The sequence below is a fragment of the Lipotes vexillifer genome, unplaced genomic scaffold (genome assembly GCF_000442215.2).
Source record: "Lipotes vexillifer unplaced genomic scaffold, Lipotes_vexillifer_v1.1 scaffold690, whole genome shotgun sequence".
Taxonomy (NCBI): Eukaryota; Metazoa; Chordata; class Mammalia; order Artiodactyla; family Lipotidae; genus Lipotes; species Lipotes vexillifer.
This window is the reverse complement of record NW_006798376.1, coordinates 4058096-4077303: the sequence shown is the minus strand read 5'-3', so window position 1 is coordinate 4077303 and position 19208 is coordinate 4058096. Positions and strand designations below refer to the sequence as shown.

Here is a 19208-nt window from a genome sequence, read left to right as displayed (position 1 = left end):
CAACAATGACCAACTGAGACACAACAAAGCAGATGAGGATGAGGTTTGCATCTGAAAGCACAAATCCCTTCCTGTACCTTCTTTTTTTCTTTTTTCTTTTTGAATTTTCTTTTATTTATTTATTTTTATACAGCAGGTTCTTATTAGTTATCCATTTTATACATATTAGTTTGTATATGTCAATACCTTCTAATATTTTCCATTCTTTACTTTTCTTCTCACCTCCATTCCTTCTTTCTCATTCTAACATCTATCTAGCTACTGCTACTTTCTTTCACACTAGCAGAGAAAGCTCACATTCAACCGGCATTTTTCTCATACTAGATATCTGTGTAGAGCCTAGGAACTCAGATATCCAGTATTACTCTGAATAATGCTTTAGAAAAACCTCAACACCACCTCACCCCATTGCCTCCTTCAGATAACTCTAGAAATATTTAATTTGAAAGTACAACAGAGCTATGTACATCAGCTTTGTGCAGCAGAAAGAGAAGAGTACTAGGGCTAGAATGTGTGGATTTTAACAATGCCAGTTGCACATCCTTTATTAAGGTGCTCAACCTTTATGAACTTTAATATCCTCAGTTGGAAAATGATGGGGTTAAACTAGGTAATGCTTAGGCATCTTTTAGTTTTAGAATATCTTGACTTTTAAACATGTGAATCATATTATATCTAGTAGGCTTGAGATTACAACACAGTTCTCTGTTCAGATATATTGGTCTTCCTATATACTTGTAAACCCAAAATAAATTAAGAATTTTGGAGGGGAATGTGAGCAACAGTATGATGGTGCAAGTTAAGAGGTATATGTGAGGCACAGCTTGGGGGGTGTGCGTACTCAAGGCATCTGGTAAGTAGAAGCCAGGGATGATGCAAAATATCCTACAATGTCCAGGACAATAAAAAAATTATCTGTCCAAAAATGTCAATAATGTTGAGGTTAAGAAATCCTTTACCTCCCACCTTCCTGAACTGTTGCTCCCTAAGCTACCCTTGTTCTTTTCTCCCTAGAAAGGGAAAGTGAGCTGACCTCAATTCAATTTACAGTCTAATTTGCCTTTTCATGGAGTTTAACAAGCAAAAGAGCAAGTGATATCCCCATAGCACAGATGGAGAGACTGAGCTTTAGCAACAATAGACAATAGAAAGAAAACAATTTACTCAATCTCAATTGTGCATACGAGATATCAATACTCAACCCCAAGACTGTCTTTTGGCAACACCCATGATTCACTGCTCATTATCTACCTGGAGTTTAGAAGATAAACTGAATGGGAGGATTGGAAGGGAAGTTTCACCTCCCCAAGACTGTGTTCTCTCAAGAGTTTCTAGATAAATTTTCAAGTGAAAAAAATCTAATTAAAAAAAATTCTTTTCAATTAAAAATGACCAATGAAAAGTTTGTTGATGTTAATATATTTTGAAAGTCAGAATTACAGAAAGAAACATTGCATTTAAAACAGTACAGAAAACTATGTGGAAGAGAAGAAATCATTTTGGGAAAAGTAAATGAATAATTCTTTAAATCCAGCACTACTTTTTATCTTCTGCCATCATAGAAATGATTTCATTGTAAACTTCTCGAGGTGCATCCATTGCCCAGATAAAGTCCAAGTGATTGTAAGTAGGAATTTCCTTGTGGTAAATGAGATTAGACAGTTTTGGAAGCAAAAGATCAACATCCTGAGGGTCAGCCAACAGGTCATTGTCACCACTCCATACTGCAATTGGTACATCCATGGCTGTCAAATTGTAGTTGGGAGGTGTGGCCTAAAACACCAGAGGAAAGGAATCAGAGTTTTAAGAATCAGAGTTTTTATAAGTAACTGCACTTGAAACTCAATGCTTACTCAGTGGGTAGATTAGATATCATTAACCTAGTTTTTTAAAAATTGAGATATAATTGATATATAGCATTATACTAGTTGCAGGTGCACTACAATGATTCCATAGATGTATACATTGTGAAATGATAACCACAATAAATCTAGTTAACATCTACCAGCACATGTAGTTTTTTAATATATATATTTGTAATGAGAGTGGTTTTTTTTTTTTGCGGTATGCGGGCCTCTCACTGTTGTGGCCTCTCCTGTTGCGGAGCACAGGCTCCAGACCCGCAGGCTCAGTGGCCATGGCTCACGGGCCCAGCTGCTACACGACATGTGGGATCTTCCCGGACTGGGGAACGAACCCGTGTCCCCTGCATCGGCAGGCGGACTCTCAACCACTGCGCCACCAGGGAAGCCCAATGAGAGCTTTTAAGATATACCCTCTTGGCAACTTTCAAATATACAGTACGGTATTATTATCTATAGTTACCATGCTGTACATTACATCTCCAGGTCGTACTTATTTTATAACTGGAAGTTCATACTTTTTGACCACCTTTACCCATTTTGCCCATGCCTCTGGCAACCACCAATCTGTTTTCCGTATCTATGAGGTTTTTAATTTTTTTTTTTAGATTCCACACGTAAGTGAGATCATACAATATTTACCTGTCTGTGTCTAACTTATTTCATGTAGCATAATATCCTCAAGGTCCATCCATGTTGTCACAAGTGGCATGACCCAGTTTCATAAGTAAATCTTAACAATTATCGCTCACAGTTACCTTTATCCACAGAGGAACGTGGATGCAATGTTTTAAATCAGTGCTTCTCAAATTCTAAAGGCCCTGTGAATCACTAGGGGATCTTAATAAAATGAAGAATCTGATCCAGTATATCTGGAGGAAGAGTCTAGATTCTGCATTCCCAGACGATGCTGAGGCTGCTGGTCCTGGACCATGCTTTGAATAGGTGGGCTTTAGATGATAATTCTTACAAAGGAAAAACTTAGATTTCGACTCAAGCTGAAGGAAGTGAAGGTGACTGAATTTTAACTGTGATAGATAGTTTCTACACAAATAGTTACTCAAAATATCCTGAGTCATTTATTTTGGCTTTGTATGGCCTCCCAGTATAGTCATTCCATAGGTAATCATTTCATTTAAGGAGCTGTATTTGTTAAATACTTGCCTGATTTTACTAAATATACATTCAAATTCTGAGAAAAATCTATCAGTAGCCCCATTTCCTATTTCTACAAAATCTCCATTCACACAAAGATTTTAAAGAGATTCATAAAGCAGGCCAAGGGGGCAAGAGAATCACCGCTAACTTTCCCACAGTTCACAGAGAATTTTGTTAGTTTTTAAAGATGATATTCTCAAGAATTCTAATCCAATATACGAATATTTTCTTTATCCTTATGTAATAGCCAATTCACCAAAGAAAAATATTTTATTATATGCAATTTTTCATAGTATTTTAATACTTTACTATATTCCTTTATATGTTGAAGAAAAAGGAAAATTGTGGAGAATATCTATAAGAATAAACCTACTTTTCTTTGCTCATATTCCACTATTCAAAGTGTTTTCCAGAACCTAGCTTCTGGCTCTTAAATTAGTGTCACTCCCTCAGTCAGTTGAAACCATCCTGAGTTTGGCTTGGTTGAACGGAGAATGGAATTGGGAGTGGGTGTTTCAGGCCCAACTTGGCCCTTCAAGACGGAGTCTCTGATTACTGTTATTAGAGCCCGGTAGAAAGATAGAGTCTGTGTCTGGGGGGTTTGAGGTTGTGATGGTTGGGGGGAAAAGTCTTTACAACAAATGTTTGATCTGATTGTGTTCAGAAAACCTCTTTAAAGACATCAGAGATGTAAAAACAAGGAGTCTGGGCCATCTTTTTCACACAAAAGACATTGTGGTGAAAAGATATAAATCCCTTGTAGATACTGAGTCATTGAAGCAGATGAAAATTAATAGGGTTGTTACTTGGTTGGAAAAATTGGACATGGGATGAAGTAGAAGGGGAAAGAATTACCAAAAAAACACAGAGCAATTCTCTCATTCAAAATTAGCCTGTGACAATCTGAGAGTGTATCCTGAGCTGACATTACCCATTAATTACTGTCAATAACTCCCTGAGTCTGGGTGGAGAGATGAAAAGTTACTGTCTCAACTTATATTAACTTCAGGTACGATGGACTCCAAAGCCTGGCTTCTTTGTACTACAAGTAGGAGGAATGCTCAATATATCTACCTGCATACAAGGCTCTTGTCTGCTGAAAAATATTTCCAGCCTTGAACTGCAAGCATACTATCCTTCTTTTATGTCTGGGAATATGGTGAGAAAACTTCTCTGGCCATCAACAAAGGATAGGAAATTGTTTAAGAAGACCAGAGATTCCAGCTCTATCCCATGAACAGTTAGAGTTATTGGTTTAGGGAATTCCCTGGTGGCCCTGTGGTTAAGACTCTGCACTGTCACTGCCAGGAGCCTGGGTTTGATCCCTGGTGGGGGAACTAAGATCTGGTAAGCCTCACATAGCAGCCAAAAAAAAAAAAAAAAAAGGAGTTACTGGTTTATTATAACGGTTAGTTGCACTTTGGAAAGGAGAAGACAGCATGCCGGGGGTCTGGGATACAGGGCAGATCTGTCTAATGCAGTGAGGGGTGATAAGATCTAGAAGGTTCTCACTGCAGTGGTGTGGTACTTTGAGGGCAGCTTGAATGAGCACAGACACTGGAGCGTAAAGGCTCAGTGGAAGAATTAGAGACCAGTGTGATGTTCCACATGACAAAAAGCCTCAAAGGACAGAGTCATCTACTTTATAATTTCCTTAAGGCTAGGTCTAGGCAACAACATTCCTTTGGAAAATACCTGCAAAGTTATCATAATTTCATCTTTAACTTTTCATATCTTTGTCTTTCAAAATGCAAATAACCTCAACTTAAGATGCTTACCTGGTTATAATGCAGTAGATTCTGAGTTGGGGTTCCCCAGTCAAAACCTTGGAATTTCCCAGACTTAACAGCCTAATGTAGAGAAATTAAAGACACCAGGAAATTAAAAAGTCACTTGGCTATCTAAATAATAAAATGCCAACTTTTCCAAGTAGTTTACTTTTAATTTAAATATTATTTAAATTTTTTTTCTCATTCCAAAAATAGACTATTAATCCTCCACAACAATTTATTCCAGTTTAAGTGCAGCTTTGCTTGAAATAATTTCAAGTCATAATCATCATTTATTTCTTGTTACCCAAAGCACCTGTTTTTTGTAGGATTTTCATTCACATGGATTGATAGATATTTTCATCTTGTAGTCACGTGCCAGAAAAATTCCCTTTTAGAAGCATTTGACAGAATATTTTAAGACTGTGCTTTAGGTAAATTGTTAATGGTTTAGGCCCACAAAAAAAGTTTTAGCAGCTTGAAATGATACCTGACTCCAGTGGAGGGCGTTTTGAACTGAAGTTCCTGCTGGATTATGTGCTAGATACACATCAAAGCGACTCTAGAAAGCAAACACACAAGCACACACATGTGCACTTAGATGTATGTTCAGTTTGTCACAAACATCTAAGACTTAAATTTTTCTGATCCAGATCAAGTTTTATGGGCAGCATTACTGGCAGAATATGAGCAAAAAAGTTGTACATCACTTTATGGCTTGCAAACTGATTATATGGGCTAATTTTGAGGGTATATAACTAAACTAAACAATTTTGAGGGAGAATAGGTGTCAGTGTATAATACTATTAGTAGCAAAACATGATATACTATGAGCGTTGTTTTGTACTATGTTCTATATATTTTATATATGTTAGCTCATTTAATCTTCACAACAACTCATTTCATGGATAAGGAAATCAAGATGGAGTTCAAGTGCGCTGCAAAGATAGGATTTGAATTTAGGCTCTTACCCTGAATCCATATTCTTAACTACTTTCTGATACTGTGTTTTGTCATATGTGCTTTTAAACATCCACTTGGTGCAAAGCAAATGAAATAGAAGGTAAAGAGTGTGGACAAGATCTTACATAAATGCTCTGAAACAAGTTTTAGAAAGTTTATTGAGATGACTATCAGCATTAAAAATATTTAAAGTAGGGGCTTCCCTGGTGGCGCAGTGGTTGGGGGTCCGCCTGCGATGCAGGGGACACGGGTTCGTGCCCCGGTCCGGGAGGATCCCACATGCCGCGGAGCCGCTGGGCCCGTGAGCCATGGCTGCTGGGCCTGCGCGTCCGGAGCCTGTGCTCTGCAATGGGAGAGGCCCACGTACCGCAAAAATGAAAAAAAAAAATTTTAAGTAATATTCAATATCTAGACGTATTTTTCCTACAGAGGAACCTGACAACTTGGTTCACTGCCTCCGCTCACAGAATTTAAATGTCACACCAATTATTCAGGTGATCAGAAGTGAGTAGGGAGTTTTTTGTTTTGTTTTGTTTTTCCTGCAAGCTGTTTACTTCAGGGCACAATGAGGTGATGGAAGAAACATGGAGGCTACAAAACTGGGAGCAATGACTTGTGATTTCTCTTGGGCTTATCTGCATGTCATGGACAGAATTCTGAAGTGACTCCTGGTTCTAATAAAGTACCATTCCTAAGTGATGATGAGACAAGTAATCACGAGGATTTCTCAAAATATTCAGAATAGAAATTTCAATGCATACAAACCGTGTTCAAGTTTTTATTATCAAATCCAGTCATGGCAAACAAGGCATTCCTACAAAGGACATCCAGTATCTCATGGGCGCACACTTCAGCACCAAGAAATTTTTCCAAAACATTGTGTGGGTAGAACATTTTGTTACCAAATAGAATCTAAAAAATAAAAGCATCATTAAAGATTTGCAAATAACAAGCTGCAGAAAAGACATTAATTTGTCTTGTTTACTGGTACAAATGGGAATAGACATTATATTTTCATACTTCTATATGTTGTCTTAAGAGGTTTAAATACTCTCTCTCATTGAATCCCTACAATAAAGATATGGAATGGACAGGGCAGGTATGAGTATTGAGTATTAATTGCTGCATTGAGAACTGCACTGGCTGCTGAGAAGTATAAGACACAGTCTTATACAGTCTAGTTGGGGTCATAGGAGTTAGGGAATAAACTCATAAAACAACATGGTAGAATATCATAATTAAGTGCCAAGATGTGTGATTTTAGCAATAAATAATAAAAAAAAAAATCAGGAGGGGAAATGGTGACTTCTAAACCATATTTTCAGCAAAACCTTTAAGAAGACAAAGAGGCTTGGTAGTTTAAAAATTGAAAGGACACACCCTAATTGTTCTTAAAATAAGTAGACACTTTGTTATCCCCATTTTATTTAATTAATTGAAGTATAGTTGACTTACAATATTATGTTAGTTTCAGGTGTACAATATAGAGACTCCATATTTTCAAAATTATACCCCATACAAAGTTATTATAAAGTATTAACTCTATTCCTTGTGCTATACATTATATCCATGTGACTTACTTATTTTTTAACTGGTAGTTTGTACCCTGTTATCCCCATTTTATATGTGAGAACATAAGGCTAATGAATAGTCAGGATCTTGGTCTAGCGAGACCTGGATTACAGCTAGAATCTTGATCTGAGCCTCAAGCCTCTGACCTAAGGTCTAATGCTTTTTGAAAAACCTCTCTCTACATTGCCTGTCAGAAAATCTGAATATGAGTAAGAAACAAACAATTTCTGAATCAATGCAACCTGTAAACGTACTCAGGGTCATCACACAATTTTACATTTTGAGTAAAAGCTTTACAAATGTAGTTGGTCTGTAGGTAAAATCTCTTAGATTTTAGGCATGCGTGTTAATTGAGTGAAAAAATTAAAAAAATAAAAAAGAATAGCACTCAACCACAGAAGAAAATGGCATCATTAAGTTTTGTAGCCTGAGGTAAACTGTTCTCCTAAAGGAGACTGTGTATGTGTTGGTTTCGGTGGGTGGGAGAAGTCAGTGATTGAACACTGGAAAAAGGAAAGATTATTAATTCCTTACCATGTATATGCCTCCATAATATTTACAGTTTATTGAAATCTATGCTACTGTCCTATGAAATCCCCATTTAAAGAGGAAGGAACTCTTAGGAAAAGGCTTGGAAAGCCAAGAGTATATGATAAAGGGTCTCCAAGTCCTTGCCTCACGTCACCATTGCTCTCTTCCCCCTCTCTCTCCTTTTCCCTTCCCTTCCTTTTCTTTCCTATCCTTTTTCTTCCCACTTTTCTTGGACCATGTGGTTTAGGCTTCTCACTTGACTCTTCTGCTTTTATTTCCCTTCCCCTGGTCTTGGGGGAGAATCACAGCCTTGAAGACCTGTGTGGGTGCTTGGTAAAGAAACATCCATGGAAGGAGCAAAAACTCTCCCAGGCATTGCTAATCCACACAAAGTAATCGAGAATAAAGAAATCGGTGGGGATCTCATAAACTATAATGGGGATTCAACCATGGTCAGTGCTATTCAAGAAATAATATAAACATGTTAATTTCCATCCTTGAATATAAACATGATTGTCCACCAGGTGTTTGTTCTCTTTCCATCACTTTGAAATCCACAATTTAATATCTTAGACCCAGTTAAAGGGAATCACATACCTTGAAGAGGAAGGGAGGAATGAGTGCAAATTTGTTCAACAGGCTTTTGGTATGCTTCACCGTGGCAACTGGGGCTAATGCATAGAAGGCTTTGATTTTTTGAGCCAGCGTGGTATTTGTAGAAAAGGCGATAAAACCTGAAAAAGAGCAACAAAAGGTGAAAGGTGTGTGTGCGTGTGCTTTACAATATGACATTACTTTGGACTTACTAAGGGTGCCATCTGGGACAACCTGAAATCGACAGAATGATCAGATTTTAGTATATTTGTTTTATTTTCATAGATTCTCTCTGGGAACATGAGGGTAGAACTTTCTGAAAGTTATAATAAACTGTTTTATCTGATTTTAGAAAATAAGCCAACTTTAGAATAATCATGTGGTAACAAAAACGTTATATTACAACAGGTTTGGTTCAGTTTAAAATGATCTAATCTCATAACAATGAGATAATTAACATTTAATATGAGTAGGGTATATAAGTGGAAAGGTTAAAGCACAAATCTGAAATGTGTCCAAACAGAGTTTGAAACCTGGTTCTGTGATTTATTAGCTTTGTGACATTGGAAAAGTCACCTAAACTCTAAGAGCCTTAGTATCCTCATCTAAAAATGCACATAATAATGAATGCTTCCTTGGGTTGCTTAGGAAGTACTTGAGGTGAATCATGTAAAGTATTTACCAGGAACTAGTCACATGGTAAATGCTTGACAAATGAGAAGCCGAGATAATTCCAACATCTATATACAATAAACATTCTCAGCCCATCCGCTTTTTTCTTTTTTTGGTATGTGGGCTCAGTAGCCATGGCTCACAGGCCCCGCTTCTCCGCGGCATGTGGGATCTTCCCGGACCAGGACACGAACCTGTATCCCCTTCATCCGCAGGCAGACTCTCAACCACTGCGCCACCAGGGAAGCCCAGCTCGTCTGCTTTTAATTGTTTTCATGAACAGTAGCATATAAATAGACTGGGTTCTAATCAAAGAATTATCAACTTAAATTCTTTACAGTTGAATTACATAGGACAATCTCTCCCTACTGTTAATAATGACATATTGACGAGACTCAATAATGCCCTGAAACAAAATTTTTCCAATTTATACAACGGCCTCAGTTACATAATATCCAGCCTGACCCCAATGGAGGAAGAATGGTCTTTCCAAGAGCACTCTGTTTATTAAGGGATTCTTTATCTGGTTGCCTAACTCTGCAGATATCAGCCAACAGATCACCCAGAGTAAGCAAGAATCACACGCAAGGAGCCTGAGTGGGTGTCCATGGGTCCATATAGGGTCAGGACAGGTGGCTTCTCAGAATAAACTTAATCCCACTTTAGACACAATTCTATCAAGGATACTTATCTAACTTTCAAGTACACAGCAGATTGATTGGAAGATGTAAATTAGAAGGCAGAAAATATTTCCCAAAATTTATGAGTATGGTGACATAATGACAAACTGTCCAATGGTGAAAAAGAAGAATGAAAAGAAGTTCAAATGAAACAAGTGCAAAATTTAAATACTCAAGAGACTGGTAGGTTGGAGTTATTTTGTGTCAGGACAAGCAATTCTATTGATATCAATAACTCCTAAGGAAATTGTTGCATTTCAGCTAAATGCAATCATTTTATAGCCCTATATCATTGAAAAAAAGTTAAACTATGTTCAACATGTTCTATTTAAAAAAGCAGGGGCATTGGTCATAAGTTGAGGTAGATTTCCATCCAAAAGGGTTAAATTTTGGATAGTTTTGGAAACTAAAGGAGTAAATTTTAGGAATCTAGAACATTTCTCACTTTTTAACAAAGAATTTGAATCCATGGTTAACCATGTGTTTTGTTGCTATTCTTCACTGCCCTGATATCTCTTCGAGTCCAAGGCATTTATTCAGCTGAAGTTGCAGGGAGACTTTTGATTTTGCATTTGCTCAAGAGAACCCAAGGTCCCTTCCTGGGTCATCCTGCATTGAATGACTGGTCAACAAATGGGTAAAGGACCAGCCAGCTAGTCCCACTGATGAAGACTCTGAAGAGCCATCTCATACAGAGCTGGCTGAGAACTTTTGAGGACTGCATCACTGCCCAACTTCTCCCTCTGCCTAGTCCTGCTTTTTTGCCCTTTCCTCTAAAAGTGCTTTTATTAAATAAAAAAAAAAAAGCACAAATCCTCATCTCCTTGGGCCTATAACATATTATACAATGACAGAAACATTGGGAAGCTCTTCCTCACTGACACTTTTTTCTGTCTAAAATTCTACAAGTGGGATCCATGCTTTAGGATGAACAAACAATGGGAAGAGAACTTCCACAGGCTTCTACCAACTATTTCATCCACTTTCCTGAATATGTCCAGATATGGACATTCGGATTGCTTAGATTTGTAGTAGGAAGTAATGTCACTGGCTGACAGTGAGGATCAGCATAAAAAATACACCATTATTTCTCCCATATAATCCCCTATTCCCCGTTCTGCTTTCATCCTTTCTCTTCCCTTTACAGTTTCTCTCATGGTCTCTTAAATTTCCTTGATTATGCTTTTGTCCCAACCATTCCACCAAAGTTGCTGTTAGAAAGGTTCCCTTATGGCTTCTAGGTTGCCAGAACCAAGGGTCAGTTCTCAGACTTCATTTCACACGATTGATCAAAGAAGCCTCTTCCACAGTTGACTGCAGTATTTTCCTAATAACACTTTCTCTAGACATTCCTGGCTTCCCTTACACCACAGTCACCATTATTTTCCAGTTTATTCACTTGATTCGTCCTCATCTTCCAAATCAATTGTGGCCCAGGCCTTAGTGTTTGGAATCCTCCTCTTTTCTGTCTGAGCACAATTCTTTGGTTATTGCATCCTGTCTCATGTACTGATGATTCACATTTTGTATTTTCAGCCCAATCTTCCCTCCTAAACTCCAGATTTGTATCTACAGTTGACTGCTTGATGTTCCACTTGGATCTCCAATAGCACCTAACACTTGGGTCCAGAACTGAGGCCCTGCTCTCCCCACCACCTCAGCTGTTCTTACTGTCTCCCTCGTCTTCGCTAATGGCATCTCCATCATCCCAGTGCTCTGGCCATAAATCGTGGTGTCATCCTTGACTCCTCTTTCTCTTACACTCCATATCCATTACATAAGCAAATTCTGCTGGTTGCCCCCCCACCCCACCCCCGCTCTCTCTCTATATATATATATACATACATATATATATATATATATATATATATATATATATATATATATATATAGAAAATATGTCTAGAACCTAACCAGGTATCTTTACCACCCCCTCTTCTGGGTCACTATCATCTCTCCCCTGGGTTACAGGAAGAGTTCAGTGACTGCTTTCTCTGCTCCAGCCCTGTTTTCCTTCAACAACCGGAAGGATCCTGCTAACATGTCAGATCATGTAACTCCTCTACTCAAACTTTTCTATGGTTTCCTTTTCACTCAGAGAGAAAGCAAAAATCCCTACAACAGCCTCAAAAGCCCTGAATAGGCGGCCCTCCTCACCACTCCCACCCAACTCATCTTTGTCTCTCTCAATCTGATTCATCCACACAATGAACAGCCTCATTGCTGTTCCTTGAATATGCTACATGTGCTGTAGCGTCAGATCTTTTGTTCTATCTGTTCCCTCTTCCTGGAATATCAGTCTTCCAGGTATGAGCTTGGCTCACTGACTTCCTTCACGTTTACTTAGAAAGTATTTGGTGGTGTTTCTGGTATAAAATTGCTGTGTACCCCTCTGATGCTCCCTAATCTGACCCCCTGATTTATTTTTCTCTTCATAGTATTATCATTATCTAGCATAGTATGTATTTTACTTTTTATTATTTTCTCTACCTTCTCCTGCTAGAGTATAAGTAGTAGGAAGACAGAGATTTTAAACTATTTAATTTTTGCGGTATTCTTAGGATACATTATAGGTGCCCCATAAATATGGTTGAATGAATGGAATAAACTGAGACCAGAGCCTGTGTGGTACAAAGTTTCAGAGCATTGGCTTGGGTGTCAGATTTCCTGACCTGGTATCTGAGCTACCCTATTTGTAATAACTGTGTTACCTTACACGATCTATTTATTTACAAATCTGCTCTTTAGTTTCACTATATATACAGTAGGAATAATAATGGTCTTATATCACTGGGCTGCTGTAGACATTATATAATGAATGGAAAGCAATTAGCATGACCAGCATGTCTGCATAAAAGGGGTCTATATGAACTAAACTACCTGCTAACTGCTGTTACCTACCAATGGTGGTGCCCTGGGAATGGCCAACATAGTGTAGCTTCTCCTGTCCAGTTTTACTTAAAATGAAGTTGATTGTGGATAGAAGGTCATATTTAGCCATTTCATCAAAGCTGCAAGAAAAAAAGACAAAATAAAATTGAATGCATTTCCTCGCTATACTTTCTATAAGTCAACTTATTTAAGGTAAGGTTTCCTTTGAAAAATAGAAAACTAGATTCTCTAAGCATTGTTGCTTATAGACTGTTAGTGAGTGTCAGGGGCTCTTTGGGGTGGCTTCTCATAAACAGCTGACATCATTTCTGAAGCACAGCATTACAGCTACAGTTTAATCCAAACACAATAGTAGCTGTAGCTGGGGAATACTTCTACCCTTGAACCTGAATGTCAGATTTAATAATCATTTGTATGTTGTGTTCCACTGCCACAGAAAAATCAGCTAGAATAACCCTTTGAAAATGAGAAGAGGCTATGCCACTGCCCTGTTGAAAACTTTCCAGAAGCTTCTCATTACACTTAGAATGAGCTCCAAGGCCTTCACCAAGGCCTATGCAGCCTGGCCTGATCTGGCCCTTGTCAGCATCTCTAGTCTCCTCTCCTCTCACTCGCCCTCTTCCTCGCTACACTCGGGACACACGAGCTTCTTTCACTTCCTGGAACTTCTAAGAGCACCTTTGCACCTCATCGTCATCAGGCAAATTCTCTTCTCCACTTCCATTAGTAATTTCTAGGAATAAGGCACAAGAGGGCCAGTGAGAGGAAATCTTTGATAATCTCCCCATGGTGTCAGAATTTCATTGTCTTCCCCACCCCCACTTGAATACTGATGATGACAGGTGCTGTTCATGAACCCCAACTGGGCTTAACCTTCTAGTAATCCTTGTGGATATTCCTTCAGAATCTGCTGGGGGCAGCAAATTTCCTTGCTTCAGTCATTTCGCTCATTCCTTGTGGAAAAGCATATTTAGGGAATCCCGTAACAATGGTTACTGGGATCACAGACAGTTTGGAGGAAAGGCTACCCTTGGAATGAGGTGTAAGGAAGAATCCAAAAATGGATTAGAATGAAGATGACTTCCTTCTCCTATTTGGAGTGTAATTTGTTAAAATGAGGCTAGACTGGAAGCAGTGAATACCCATGTTTTTAACTCAATATTTATTTTCAATCGTCCCTTTTCTTTACCTGAAAGCCCAGAATTCAGCCGAGTCTGGTGAATAGTATAAATTTGTCCTGGCCCAGGTATTTCCTCTGCTGTTTCCCAGCCACACATCATATCCAGCATCTGCCAGGAGGAAGCCCAGGCTGTTGCTGGGTAGGTTGGCAATCCAATTTGTGGCCGATGCTAGGAAACCATGCTGCAGAAGCACAACAGGTCTCTGACCTAAAGAAGAAAATTGTTAAAATCTTTATAAACTCACTCCTTTTTCTCAGATAAGCATGAAGATAGAAACAGGCTTTTATATGATTAGAATTAAAAAAGTTTGCTTGGTGAGGTGAATATTTCTGAATACGTTATCTTAATTGTGGTGACAGTTTCTCAGATGAAAAAACATGTCAAATTGTACACTTTAAATATGAGCAGTTGATTGTATGCCAATTAAACCTCAAAAGCTATTGAAAAAATTATATTCTAAGGAAATTCAGCATTATGTTAATTAAGTGGGTCTTCTATTCAGGGGCTCTGAGTTTCCACCCAGCACGACAAACTAAAATCATGGGCCAGTGTGCTTTACATCCGAGAAACCAATGTAAATCTGGTATCACTCAGACACTCAGCTTAATCTCAGAGACCAAGGCGGTTCAGGTTTTATTTGAGTAACTTAATCTAGTGTTTTATGATTAGAATTTTTTTTTTTTTTGGGTTCGCGGGCCTCTCACTGTTGTGGCCTCTCCTGTTGCGGAGCACAGGCTCCGGACGCGCAGGCTCAGCGGCCATGGCTCACGGGCCCAGTCGCTCTGTGGCATGTGGGATCTTCCCGGACCGGGGCACGAACCCGTGTCCCCTGCATCGGCAGGCGGACCCTCAACCACTGCGCCACCAGGGAAGCCCTGATTAGAATATTTTTGACTGGAATGTATTTGATTCAGGATTTGAGACACTCATTTTTTCCCCTCACACCAATCCTACCTAAATGATTAGCATCATTCTTCCCATGAGGAATCCGGTAGAGCTGAAGGATGTAACCATCTGCAGTTATAACTTTATGCATTTCATTTCGGTAACCCCAGTAGGAAATCATCTGACTCTGAATGCAGAAAAGACAAAACATTTAGCTTCATGAGTATACTTGGCCACTTTTGATTCTTAAAATAGAATTTCTTATTGGTTGGGGTAACATGTACTATGTAAAGAAATCTTTCAGACTTTATAATAAATCATAAAGAATTAATGAGAGCAATAATGTCAATATCTTTGGAAGTGTTGTTTTTTAAATATTAGTGATATGAATAACTTACAATATTCATATTGGCTTCAGGGTTCATCGCTTTTTTCCCAAGGAAACAAAATGAATTTCCGGACATGTGGATGAAACACATTGTTACAAGTAGCCACCACATTTTCAACCTATTAGGGGAAAAAAGTTATTGCATGATGTTTGTGTTTAAGGAGAGCCTGAGAACAAGGACTTGCCACAGAGGGATCAAGGTTGGCAGATGGCAGGAGAACCTGGGTCCGCGAATCCAGTGCTTGGTATATGAGATCCAACAGGGTCTTGTCTTCAGAGAACTCACCACATTGTGAGGAGAGAGACAGATGTGTAAAGAATCCTGCAGTGGAGTGCGTCATGTGCTCAGATGAAGACCAAAGCCCTGAAAAAGGCATGTCCAGTCCAGGATCCCTCATCAAGGCTTCATCAAGGAAGGACTTTGACTTCTGTCTGGAACCTGTGGGTTCCCATGTGATCAAAACCACGGGAAGGACACTCTCAGGCCTGCCTGTCACAGGGAGAGGGCTGGGGGGCTGGGGCATGGGGCAGGTGGAGGGCAGGAGTCCAGCCCCACATTGTGCCCCATCATAATGGACTCAGCAGTGTAGTCCTGTCTGCTCACCTCCCCAGGATTGTCTGTCCTTCCAACCCATTTCTCAAACCAGGTTTCTAGCCTTAGTCATGAGTGTCTGCAAAATCTCTACCTGAGTTTCAAAATGTTGTACCTTCACTTTAATAATAATCTAAACAAATTGACAGGAGAATAAAAAAAATTTGCATGTAGTAAATGTTACAATATAACATAAAGTCATGATATTGAGCTGCTTTGCTATTTGCTTCATAGATTTTCCATTTATTACCTTATTTGTCCTATTGTTCTCCTTGTTTCTCATCACTTTGTCAATTAGTAGGTTTTTATAATACTTCTGCTATTCTGGTAATTTATTCAGCTTTGTACATGATTCTATTTTCCCAAAGGACCTTTTGTTTATCAACCTACCCTTGTAGCCTTGATGTCAGAGCTACCATTAACAATCTGTTATGGTTTGAGTTGGTTTCCCCCTGACAACCCGAAAAATAGATATGTTCAGGTCCTCAGCTCAATACCTCCGAATGTCACTGAATTTGGAAATAGGGTTATTAAAGACATAATTTAAGTTAAGATGAGGAAATACAGGAGTAGGGTGAACACTTAATCCAATATGAGTGGTCTCCTTTTAAGAAGATAGCCATGTGAAGACAGAGACACACTGAGAGAATACCATGTGACAATAAAGGCAGAGATTGAAGCTATTCAGCTGCGAGCCAAGGGGCAAAAGAGTCTGCTGGACAACCACCGGAAACTAGGAAGCAGCAATGAAGGATTCCTCCACTCGTTCCGGAGGGAACATGGCCCTTCAGACACCTTGATTTTAGATTTATAGACCTCCCCAAATGTAAGACAATAATTTTCTGTTATTGTAAGCCACCCAGTTGTGGTACTTTGTTCTGGCAGTCCTAGGAAAGTGATACACCATCTGTCAGAAAAGGGAGAGAAAATTAATACCTGGAATGATCGTCTTTTTTGAAACTGTGAATAAAACAGGGACATCTGTCTGTTTTGTATGTAAGAACTTCCTTTAATTCCCGCAGAATGGCAGACTAAATGTTACTCAGACAATGACAATACAGGGAAATTTTTATATTATTTCCTTAAAGTATCTGGATTCAGAGATGACCTATTAAATAACTCTTGTTCACTCGCTATACTACACATGATGCATACTACTTAATCAGTGACCATTGCTCTGTTTTGAACTTCTAGGTGTTCTGATTCCTCTCAATTCCTACTGCAAAGATCTCCATCAACTCTTCCCCTCTCCCTAATGGATATTTTTCCTAAGGGATGCCTGCACTAGCATAATCCTGCTCCCACCCCGACCTTGGAAATTCTCCATTTGCAACCTTGTAATGTTTTCAAAGTTTCAGACTTTTATTTTCCCTACCCTCTATTTGAAGCCATCATATTCAATTGTGGCTGTAGTTTCCACAGCTGCAGTCTTCTGCTCTGAACTTGACATGTTTATTCGACAAGGAAAAGGTTAGCCTGAGGGATACATGAAGGAATGGCATGTTCTCTGCCTTCAAGAGACTTACAATGTAGTGATAGTTCAGCAGTACCAGCTCTTTCTACTTGCTCTCTTACCTGTACTGTCCATGCATTTCTCATTCCCTTCTACTTCAGGTGTACTCAGGACCTATGTGCTTGCTCTTAAAATCCCATAGATAAACTGAAGCTTTAGGTATAGTCAAACAGAAGGATGACTAGGTACCAAGGTAGCTATATAGCACCCTGCTCAGTCCTTGGCTCCATAAACATTTGCTGCTCAATAAATGAAAATTACTTATACTATTAGTAGTACTCCTCAAACCTAATAAGTCTCTTGGTTAGCCTCATACTTTCTAACTAACAGCTAAAATTAAATTTAAATTGACTGGCCCCACTATTCCTAAGAGCCACCTATGGCCTGTTATCTTTTACCAAAAATTAAAATAAAAATTATTTCTCATTCACTATATGAACCTCAGCAAGGCTTATTAGGATTATTTGTTCCCTAAGAAACAAATTTGTGTATGTTGTTTTGACCAAGGCTGTAAAAAGCTCAATTCAAAGCTCTCAGGTTTTGACGGTAGAGGAAGACTAGGAGAGAAGGCAGGAAGGAAGGTAAGAGGTAGGGGTGAGAGGGGGAAAGTGAAGGAGAAAGATATTTATATAAGATACTAGGATTGGTGACTGTGAGGGACCTAATCTGGTCAAGTCTGCCAAACTGGCCTTTTTTCATAACTATAAACACCATAAACATTCCTTGAATGTTATTTGAATTACTAAAATAAATGAATTTTTCCAAAATACCCCACATACATTGTTAATAAATACTGAATATGTTAATAAATACTGAATATGTTTTCAAACTCCTTGCCACTTCCCATAGAGATCGTGAATGGAGTACCATTCTACCCATATTGGTTTGAGAAACAGTCAGGTTTGATTTCAAGTTAGAAACTGCATAGTGAGGAGGTAGAGACCATTGGTAATACAGCCTGTTCCTGTTATACATTCAGAGCATTGCTTGTTCTTTCTTTTTTTCAGATGTCCTGAAATCAACCCCCAAAGGAGAAAAAGAGAGAAGAAACTTCCTAGAAAAAAAATTTTTAGATACATATAATCAAGGTTAAAAAATTCAATGGAAAATTATATTTTACCTAAGGTAGAAATAAAGTTCACAAAACATATAAATATATTAATTTTGAAGTATATTAAGTCAACTTTATAACACCAGAGAGTCATACTCACTGTCACCACACTGAATGCTTTCTTGAAGGTAAATGAAGAACTTAATTCTCTTCTTCCTTCTCTCTCTCACTAAATACCCATATATATATAGGCGTACATGTGTGTGTTTTGGGTGACCTTTCCTAAAAATGTGAAGTCACTGCATTTCCAGTGAACTCTCATATTTGCCAAATGGCAAGTCAAATATTGCATAAGCAGTAAATTCACAAGAGGATATGGTTCCAATACATCCTTAGAGGTTCATTCTTTTTGATTTGTCACCTCCTGAAACTCTGCCTCCAACATCCTCATTCTCTGAGTTTTCTTGATTCTGGCAGTTATCAATTTTTTCCCCACACTTGGGTAGGAGCACTTGAACACATACAGAATCATATTTACCTTAAAACAGTCCGTATGACCCCCTGGCATACTTTTCAAAATTTGAGAGAAAAACAACTTTTATCAAAAGGTTTTGATGGTTGTTTTTGCCTAAATTATGAAATAACTAATACCAGGTATTGCACATGTGAAAAAATGAAGTTTTATTTATTTATTTATTGAAATTTTGTTTTATTAAGAACACTTAATAGGAGGTCTACCACCTTAACCAAAATGTTATGTGTACAATACAGTACAGGGGCAGCACTGGTATACCGGGATCTCTCTAGTGTGTTCAAACTCGTATTTTTCTTTTCTCCAGTGGTGTGCTGGAATGTCCCTTCCAGATGGCTGGACTTCTATAAAGCCTTTTTCATCCACAGGTGTC

General features: G+C 38.5%; 1 protein-coding gene across 1 annotated transcript; it reads right to left on the bottom strand.

The window, feature by feature from the left end:
- Positions 1-1403: 1403 nt before the first annotated feature.
- LOC103074853 (gastric triacylglycerol lipase) lies at positions 1404-18520 on the bottom strand. Its single transcript, XM_007470301.1, has 10 exons — positions 18464-18520; positions 15158-15266; positions 14829-14946; positions 13883-14081; positions 12703-12812; positions 8453-8589; positions 6518-6664; positions 5280-5351; positions 4799-4870; positions 1404-1773 (listed from the first exon to the last, which is right to left on the bottom strand). The coding sequence occupies exons 2-10, from the start codon at positions 15257-15259 to the stop codon at positions 1537-1539; spliced, it is 1194 nt and encodes a 397-aa protein (XP_007470363.1). The 5' UTR covers positions 15260-15266; positions 18464-18520; the 3' UTR covers positions 1404-1536.
- Between the last annotated feature and the right edge of the window lie 688 nt (positions 18521-19208).